The 10,370-nt window shown below is 40.1% G+C and overlaps 1 protein-coding gene across 1 annotated transcript; it reads left to right on the top strand.

Moving 5' to 3' along the window:
- The first annotated feature begins 835 nt into the window (after nucleotides 1–835).
- LOC137261251 (V-type proton ATPase subunit C-like) lies at nucleotides 836–10,291 on the top strand. Its single transcript, XM_067798974.1, has 13 exons — nucleotides 836–996; nucleotides 1,968–2,124; nucleotides 2,884–2,951; nucleotides 3,669–3,754; nucleotides 4,231–4,325; nucleotides 4,631–4,722; nucleotides 5,458–5,556; nucleotides 5,759–5,827; nucleotides 6,476–6,568; nucleotides 6,808–6,901; nucleotides 7,429–7,526; nucleotides 8,146–8,275; nucleotides 8,684–10,291. Exons 2-13 carry the CDS (start codon nucleotides 1,993–1,995, stop codon nucleotides 8,774–8,776), a joined length of 1,149 nt encoding a protein of 382 aa, XP_067655075.1. The 5' UTR covers nucleotides 836–996; nucleotides 1,968–1,992; the 3' UTR covers nucleotides 8,777–10,291.
- Nucleotides 10,292–10,370: the final 79 nt, after the last annotated feature.

The following is a 10,370-nucleotide window of genomic DNA, read 5'->3' on the forward strand; positions in this document are numbered from 1 at the left end:
CAAATTAAAGACATGTTAGCAAGGACACCTTCACCGCATAATGTGTTGGTTTGTTTAAACAAATTGTTACAAACACTTGATTCAACAAACAATATCGACGACCTTCCATAAAAACGTGAAGAAATGTACACATGTACAGAACGTGATAACTCCTGCTTAACAAGCCAGGGAAATCTGACGTCTGGATATCTAGAAATATTTCTCCACCTGGATATATACATGTATGTATCGTCTTATATTGCAGAAGTGTTACAAACATGTACACAACTGGTATGTAATATAGTTTGAGAAATTCAAAATGTGGCATGATCGTATTGATTTGTTAACGGTACCAGAGACCATATATCGGTATATGGTCTCTGACGGTAGGAATCGGAAATGATTGCTATGAGTGAGTGAGTGAGTTTAGTTTTACGCCGCACTCAGCAATATTACAGCGATATAGGCCAGCGGTCTGTAAATAATCGAGTCTGGACCAGACAATCCAGTGATCAACAACATGAGCATCGATCTGCGCAATTGGGAACCGATGACATGCGTCAACCAAGTCAGCGAGTCTGACCACCCGATCCCGTTAGTCGCCTCTTACGACAAGCTGAGTTTTATGGCAAGCATGGGTTGCTGAAGGCCTATTCTACCCCGGGACCTTCACGGGTCTGATTGCTATGAAGATATCGAGACGATGATGAAGCAACAACAACAAAAATACAAACTGGCACACGATGTTGCGAGTTGAGATGTTTTATTGACACATTTACTCACTGTTTTATTTTCCATTAGAAAAATACAACTTCTTTAAGTTTGGTGCGACAGAGGTTTGCGAGTTTTTAAAAACGTTGTGGTAGTTGTACTCTAAGTAGTTTACTCATCATAACAAAATTGTCACGTGAACAAAATATGGCCGACAGCAGTAATCGGTGAACGAGTTGTTACCGTGCGTTAAAGTTACATCCGACTTATACTGTCTGTGACCATATTTCCCTACATTTCTTACAGGTAAAGTATTCTCAACACCTAGAGTCGCTATATGACCATATATGAAAACATGTATTTTGGGGATAGCTAAAAGGCCTATGAACAACCACTGCCGGATGTCATAGTGAAGATCACCGTGTCTTTTGGAGGACACAGATGTCACGAGTGCTGAAATAAACAGTCATGTCAGAGCTTTTTAGTTCTGGTCGAGATTAGTTTCATATCTAGTTCAACACATCATTCTCTGGTGTTTTTTCACATGCTGCCATACTCTCTAAGGGCTCTCATGAAACCTCGAAGTTTGACCGTGTTCATGCGGCGTAAGATGGCTTGTTGTTATACGTCTGGTAGTCAAACATATGTCTCTAACAAACTGTCTACAGAACTGAACGCGTCTGCAAGTTTCACTCACTAACATGCTTAGTGTGAGTTCCAAAGTATCAGTTCCCTATCAATGGGTGTTTTGGGGAAGAGACTAATGTTGTTTCTGAGAATGTTGAAGGTCCGCAGACAAGACTTTTGTGTCACAAAATAAGTGAGCACATTGTTATTGGGTTGGAATGCAGGTTGCGGAAAGATTTCTGACCCTAACCCCGTAGTCTTTTTTATTAATTCTGTGTCAAAGAATATTGGCCAGTGTTGATGATAAAAACCCTACACGTCTACCCTGAATTTAAACCCTAAACTCAACCATAAACTTAACATTAAACCTACCCTAAACACCCTGAAATAATCCTAATAAATGGAAGTGGGGGTATCAGGTGGAACTCTTACCCAGGTTACTGGACGCAGCACCCGGGTTTAGGCACCCATTACGATGCTTAAGGTTAGGGTTTGGCGTTAGGTCTGGTACCTTTTCTTATCGTAAGGGAGGTCTAATTGATCAGAAAAGTGTAAAAGATGAAGTGCAGTACTCCCTGTGTTTGTTTCATGCCATTTATGAAACATAAGTATTCTATGTGGTTGCCTGACTAGCCTCCTCTCTCATTCAGATAGTTACATTCTCACCAAAACAAAATGTCGACCGACTTCTGGCTTATCTCGGCACCAGGGGAGAAAACTGTGCAACAGACATGGGAACGTCTAAATAACAATACAGCTCCGGAGAAACTCTCCAACAACTACAAGTTCCAGATTCCAGATCTTAAGGTAGATATTCACCTTGTTTTTTCTTGTGACCGAAGAGTCCTCTATCATGTTCGTACATGTTTTTTCTAGCATTACAGCTATGAAAAACTACAGCTAGTGCCATGAATGGTCTCACATCACTTAAGCTTTATCACAACTGTTTATACAGGATTTTGATGACACCATTTCATGTTGAACTATTATTTCATCATTAATTCATCAGTAATAATTTTTCTTCTGACAGTATTTGTTATTAATCTTTATGTGACTGGGTAAACATTGACATAATGATGTTGGCATCGATCAAAACATTGTATAGAAGTTGTATGTCCATAGAACTATCCACCTTGTTTAAAGGTAGAGTTAGTGGATAGTTTGCAGGGGTCACTATATTTTCAAATTATGCAAAAAAATTCATCAGTGTCACCCAAATTTGTGTCTGTTTCACTAATATGTTGCAAACAAACTGTTTTATCTATTGGACCATAATGTAGATAGTTCCATTATTATATTAATATTGGAAGTAGACACACATTATTTATCAAGGGAGGTTGCCATGAGCACCATATTCCCTTGTTTAGTGAGATTCTTGTTTGGAATCGTAAGGTATGCAAAAGTTAACAGGGAGACAGTTTGTTTAAGCTAACCATGATTTACTCATTTTACACCTTTTTAACATGTACTGTTGACTACATTGACATATGGGGGATGAGTCTGTTGTCTTGTCAGACTGACATCTTATGGAAATACGAGAAATTCCATGTTTTCTTTTTCACATAGGTTGGAACTCTGGATATTCTTGTTGGTCTGTCAGATGAGCTTGGCAAACTGGATGTCTTCTGTGAGAGGTGAGAGAGTCAAGCAGGAAATTGTAGTCTTTCAGCAGTGTATGGATTAAGGCCTGAGACAGGGTAGCTTTCTGACAGACAGTCTACTTTCACAGCTAACCAGCTCGATGGTCTGGTAAAATGTTTAGATGTTCCATTCAACTGGGTAAAATTCACTGGATCTGGTCTGGTTTAACCCATTTTTTGCTGGTAACAATCATTGTTCAATTAAGCACAAACCAGAAGTGATAACCCTAACCTTTTAGCAGCAAACCCATTGTTCATGCTGTTGATCACTGGATTGTCTGGTCCAGACTCAATTCTTTACAGACCCCTGCCATATAGCTGGAATAATGGTGTGTGTGGTATAAAACTAAGAATATGGTAGCAGGAAACATGTAACAGTCCATAGGTCTGTCCAAGGCTGATGTACATGCCATCAAAATCAGATCTTTGTCATAAGAGGCGATTAACGGGATCGGATGGTCAGACTCGCTGACTTGGTTGACACATGTCATCGGTTCCCAAATTGCGCAGATCGATGCTCATGTTGTTGGTCACTGGATTGTCTGGTCCAGACTCGATTATTTACAGACCGCTGCCATATTGTTGGAACATTGCTGAGTGCAGCGTAAGTTTTAACTCACTCACCCACTCCCTCAAAATCAGATCTACCAATCTCACATACTTGACTGTGTGTAATTATCAGGCAATGACATCAAGGTTTTGTTTTTCCAGTGTCACCCGAAAAGTTGCACAGTACTTGGGGGATGTGTTGGAAGATAAGAGAGACAAACTGCGTGAAAATCTCAAAGTCAATGATGGTATTGGTTTTTCTCACTGTCAGTACCTAATCACCAGTTTACATGTTCAGATGCTTAAGGTTTGGTTACTGATGCACAGATATGTTGCTAGCTCTGGAATATTCAGTACAAGGGTATGAAGGTAGAAATGTCTATGATTAGTATCCTAGAGATGTTTTGAGATCTTACTTACATCTGATGATGTAACAATGACTGTCAACAGCTGCCAGGGAATCATCTAATTTCCAGAGGATGGGTTACTTTGGATCTGAATGTTGTGGCAACATGATCAAACAATGTTCTGCATGTCTTGCAGCTCAGACAACTTCTCAAATCACACATGTATCAAGGATTAGTGGGAGCATTTTGTGTAAATGCCTTATCACTTCATGAACTTGAGATACATGCAGCTTCGTCAACACCTGTATACCTGTGACACCATCAATCGCCAGTATATGAGTTAAAATGTCCAACACCTGTGTGTTGTGCTGTTTCAGCTCCTCCAGGGAACTACCTGCAGCGCTTCCAGTGGGACCTGGCCAAGTACCCCATCAAACAGTCACTGAAGAATATTGCAGATATTGTGGGCAAGGTGAGCGGCAGGTTTTCACTACTAACCACACCCACTCCCATTAGTTCATGTAGTAATACTATCATACATATCATATATATTTGTACCAATGATAAAAATATCCTCTTGCAAGGAAAGCCTGATGTGCGTTTTAGTATTTTGTAAGTGTGAAAAGGTGTCGCATTGTGGTAGTCTGTAATCATGTACATTATGCTGTATCCCTAAACATAGCCAATTAACATGGACAGTTTGCAAGCATACTAAAGTGGTCTGCAGTAAATTCTTTTGCTGAAAGACTGTCACCTATACCAATCTCTAAATTTCAGCAAGTAAACCAGATTGAGTCTGATCTGAAAACCAAGTCTAATGCCTACAACAATCTGAAGGGTAACCTGCAGAGCCTGGAGAGGAAGGCCACGTGAGTTACTTCCCCCTTTTTGCAATATACACTATACCATATTTGGAAGAATATCACGTTTGCTTTGACCATTTTTTAGGCTGGCATAGTCTTGCTGGGATATATATGGCCAGCTCTTCAACTACAAACACACTAGTAGGGTTGAGGACACCTGTATTTTGGTTGTATGGAAGGAGACATGACAACAAATCACCCTGCAACATTAGACAGGAACTTAAGAACAACAAAACATTGCTACATAAAGGTGACATTCCCTCAGTCATCAAAGTCCGCAATGTCAGGTATTGCAAGTATGATGCCAGAGATGTCCTGCATGTTCACATACATGTTGTGATCAGCTGTCAGCAGACCATGGCCATCTGACTGGAAAATTGTAGCATTAAACAACCTATGTGGACATGGTGGAACCCTACATCTGTCACTCCTAGTTCATTGGTCCTAATTTTCTCTACAGAAGCATTGTGGTAACCGTGCACTCCTGTCCTCTCATTTGTGAAGGAGTGAGCTGTCCACAAGTCACCTGTTGATAATGTTTGTGTTTTCTCAGTTGCTGTTGGATACGTACCATCTAAAAGATGCATGACAAGGCAGAGTTATTCCAGATCAAAGATATCACAAGGACAGCTATTTTCATGACTTATTCGTAATTAGTGCAGACACCTGGTTTATTGTCTCTTTGTGTTCTGCTGCATGTTTGCTCATGGTCATGTGACTTGTGTCAATTTGTATCCACAGTGGCAGTTTACTGACTCGCAACATGGGAGATCTGGTGAAGAAGGAGGACTTTGTTCTTGACTCAGAATATCTCGTCACCTTACTGGTCGTCATCCCAAAGTAAGAATAACCTTTAGCCTGTCATCACAGTGATCTGAAACTGTTCATGTGAAAGCTGGTCAATATGATATGTTTACATGAAACATGAATTACCAAAGAGAAAAATACTAAGGGATTCTGAAGATTACTGAAGGTATTTGTAATGTCACTAGTATGTTTGTATTCAGGAAGTAGTACCTTACTCTTTATTGTTATGTTTCAGGGGCAACGTTAATGAATGGATGGGAAAATATGAGAAGCTGACAGATATGGTGGTCCCACGGTCATCAAAGTGAGTTGAAAAATAATGTTGTGTCAGCATTTAGTCCAAAATATGTACAAAAAACCTAAATCTTAAATGGTGACTTGTTGAATGGTTCCATACATAAAAAAACTGTTAGCTGTGTTCTCCAACATTGTATACTTGGGAAATTTTGACCCATGAAGATCCAGGGTAGAATAGGTCTCCAGCAACCCATGCCTGCCACAAAAGGCAACTATGCTTGTCATAGGAGGCGACTAAAAGGATCTGGTGCTCAGGCTCGCTGACTTGTTTGACACATGTCATCGGTGCCCTATGCGCAGATTGGTGCTCATGCTGTTGATCACTGGATTGTCTGGTCCAGACTCTATTTTTTTACAGACCATCGCCATATAACTGGAATGTTGCTGAGTGCAGTGTAAAAATAAAGTCACTCACTCTGATGCAAAGTATATGGGCAGCAACAAAATGGTAGTTGTACTGTAGATGTACAGCTGTCGTATGACTGGAGTCAGTGTGACACTGAGACAACTGAATTCCCATGCAAGGACTGTTGCCCAGTGTCTGTGTATTTTGGGTAATGGTTATTTGACTTATAGCTCGAGTTGTCACAATAAGTCAGTTATTTTGAACAGCTGGACATTCCATTGCATGTGGTGTTTGCTTGATGTGTTGTAGAGTCTTATTTGATGATGGTGAGAACGCTCTGTGCTCTGTGACACTCTTCCGACGGGTTGCCGATGAGTTCAAGCATCACTGTCGGGAAAACAAGTGAGTATAGTGTGTTGGTATTGAGTTTGTCATTTAATTGGCTTGCCATGCTGTTCGTGTTGGCAAGCTGATGGGTGATGTTGGCAAGATGATGGTTGATGTTTGCAAGATGATGGTTGATGTTGGTAAGCTACAAGCTGATGGTTGGTGTTGGTAAGCTTATGGTAATCTTGGTAAGCTGGTGGGTGATGCTAATAAGTGGACATGCAATGTTGGTAACCTGTGTGATGTTGGTGCAGGTTCATCGTGCGTGACTTTCAGTACAGTGAGGAGGAGATCGTTGCAGGGCAAACAGAGATCACCAAGCTTGAAGCAGACAAGAAGAAGCAGTTTGTGAGTCAGCTTGCCTCATTCAGTCTCTCATCCACTTGTCTCTAGGGCTGCTTTGAACTGTTGGAATTTGCCACTTGTGCACAATTATCCATTGTAGCTATTCTCAGTGACTCATAGCATGCAGATATCACATCATGGTATTGCTAGTTAGTGAGACAAGGTTTCTTCTGCAGGCTTGAAACCAGGTGTTATATGAACTGTTCATTTATTGCCAGTTACTGTTGAACTTGTTCTCAGATAAAATGTTTGTGAGAGTGTCAAGAACAGGTTTTCCCATATTGCCATTCAGGGATATGACCAAGGCAAAATGCTCTTAACAACCCTACACTAAAATTCAAGACTACAAAATGCCTCTCAGAAATTGGTCAAATGCAACATGTTATTTTTAGGATTACTCTTGAAAACCATTGACTGAAGTATTTGCACTGTAAATGTATTGTGTGATCAGGTTAACATGCACTTGTATATTTTCAGTAAATATAGCACATTATCATAAGATTTTCATGCTTTCTGATTGCAATTTTCAGGGCCCCCTTGTCAAATGGCTGAAGGTGAACTTTGGGGAATGTTTTGCTGCCTGGATTCACGTCAAGGCCCTGCGAGTGTTTGTCGAGTCGGTGTTAAGGTGAGTGGAGTCGATTGCTTCTATGGAGCAAATTCATTTGTTGAATTATCACAGTTGTAACATATGTCATATTTGGGATTACGCTTTCTTAGTAAAGTACAAATTCTAGTATCCATATCTGGGATTCGAACACGCACCCTCAGAGTAAGGCACCAACTCTAACCCTCCCAGCCACCGCGACAAGAAGTCAGACAACTGGTAGTCTAGACTGCGTGCTTGTTGTACCCCTTTTCATAGGTGTAAATTTGCATGGCTCCCGCAGCTGAAATCTATGATTACACACAAAGCCATTTTCAAAGTGATCAAATTTAACATATATCATAATCAGGATTTAAACCTTGTAGCATGTATTCCCAAGGTTCCTCAGTTTATAGTGCAGAATTGCTTACCTTAGTGGTGACAGAAACTGCAGCCAGATTCACAGTGATTGTTATGTTTGTCACCAGTCCTGCTTCATACAGGGCTTTCGTCTTTGTTACGCTATAGCCGAAGATATACTTCTCCTATTGAATCTAGTACACTCTTAGATTAGTGTTTTAGAAGGGCACTGTTTCCAGTATTGAGGCTGTGCCTGATGTCAGTATGCAGCTGACACTACATGCGTGTGCTGTCTGTACAGGTACGGTCTTCCAGTTAACTTCCAGGCCATGGTCCTACAGCCTCACAAGCGCTCTGTGAAACGGCTACGGGAAGTCCTAGGTCAGCTGTATGGGCATCTCGACAACACAACACTGGCTGGAGCAGCAGATGTACGTATTGTATGGCAGTAGTTCTACATGACAGGTCGTGTGTCATGTAGCACCTGCAGTCCACATGATGTGTTGATATATCTCCACACGTTTAGTTAAATATATAGAATTGTAATGGTACTGAAATCCACCCTGTCCATTATAGCCCACAAGAATACACTTCATCTGAATGAATGCTCATATGAGAATGTGGTGTTCCCATGATAGTACATGCATGAGGCTGTCCCCAAAATGGTTATTGACCCGAATGCTCATCAAAGCAAACTTCCTCATCAACCACCAAGAAATATTCAAAGGTAATCTTCTCCTTCCCTTGGGAATCTAGTCTCTCTCTCAGTATACAGTCAGCTCCACACTGCCTTACAGCAATATCCTGTGGTCTTAATCCACCTTGTTTTCAATCCACAGGGTGTTGATATACCTGGCCTTAACATGGGCAGTTCTGACTACTACCCCTACGTCTACTATCGCATCAACCTTGACCTCATCGACACCCACTGATCACGTCTAGCTAGTGAAGTCCACCATAGAACACGTCAAAAGGAGAGTTGACCATGGCGACTTAAGTAACCAGGAGTAACATAATGAATATTGAGAAACCCAAACCAGACTTCACATTCACAGATTTTCTTGTGTAGTGACTCTAGGATGTTGATCGTGGATGCATCTGCCAGAACCTGGAGTGGCAAAACTCAGGGTTGTCCACAGGAGGCGAGGTCACTCTACAGATAAAGTGCTGAAGTCTGGTTTGTGGGATGTATCTGGCACAGTTGACACATGGTGATATGTAGCTTCTGTTAAAATTCAGACAAATGTGATATTGAATTCACTCAATGCTGACACGGTAGCTTTGTCTTTTAGGATTCAAATTGTTCGTACTTGTTATCTTAGATTTTAGAAAAGAACAAAGAAGCGTTGTGGTATGTTGGATATTTAGTGATGGAAATGCAAGATTTTATCAATTTTAGATGATGAATTGTTGATTTGATTGTCACTTGTCGTTTTAAATTTGTTGACCTCAAATTTAGAAAAATATATAAATGCAACATGCTTTGGAGTAATCAGGTATATCTGGTCATTCTAAGATTTGAAAATTACAGCCATTATGAAAATCAAAATTAACCACCTATATGACTGCCTGTTTAATCATTTTGTTCCATATACAATGTATACTATGAAAGTCCCCATCACTGTTATCATTATGTTTCTAGTCATACTGATCACTGCAATAGATGACGGTTGTAAGATTCATATAATACAAAATTATAATACCTAATCATTCCTAGTATCTGACATTAAGAACATTGGATGTACCTGTATCTGTGGCACTGCTCATGATCAAACATGTTTCTTTGTATGCCTCCATGTTCCTGTTGTTTTAACATGTCTGTACTTTCTGTCCTTTTATCTTGTGTATATGGTTTTAATCACTGTGTTTTCTTTGGTTTCCTGTCCAGACTGTTAGTATGCAAAATTGGTGTCAAATAACATCTATAGAATTTCAGCCATTTACATGTCCTTCCATACATGGTGCACTGAGAGGTACTGGTAGAGACATTATATTGATTTTCTACTTGGAAGGGAATGTTGACATTCTTATTATCAGGCAAGTAGTGAGATAAAATGAGTGGCCAAATCGTTTTCTGTTGGAGTTATCTCCCCATGAATAGTTCGAGGTATTCTGCTGATCTTATCAGTAGCATGTATATATAGGAGGGGTAAGGGAAGGTTTCTGCTGGTCAGTATCCAGTATTTTGTTACATTAGTCTTGGTCCAAAAGGACAAAGAATTATATCAGTGCCCATTCATGCAATAGAACATTCTGTCTGTGCATTCTGTTAAACATGAACATTCCAGGATGGTTTGACTGTATTCTGTACGGGGAGGAGAGTAAAAATGGTGACTGTATATGTATGACTTGTATTCTATGTTGATCAAATGAGGCTGTGACATTTCTACTTTCAGTAGGACGCTCATGTAACCAAAACTGTAAGAAAATAAAATGTTATTAAATAACTAGTTTGTTGTCTGATGTATATTCTTTATATGTGTAGTGTATGTATAGCTGATTAGTCCATGTCTTTCTCTGTGACAC

This window comes from Haliotis asinina, chromosome 14, assembly GCF_037392515.1.
Source record: "Haliotis asinina isolate JCU_RB_2024 chromosome 14, JCU_Hal_asi_v2, whole genome shotgun sequence".
Lineage (NCBI taxonomy): Eukaryota > Metazoa > Mollusca > Gastropoda > Lepetellida > Haliotidae > Haliotis > Haliotis asinina.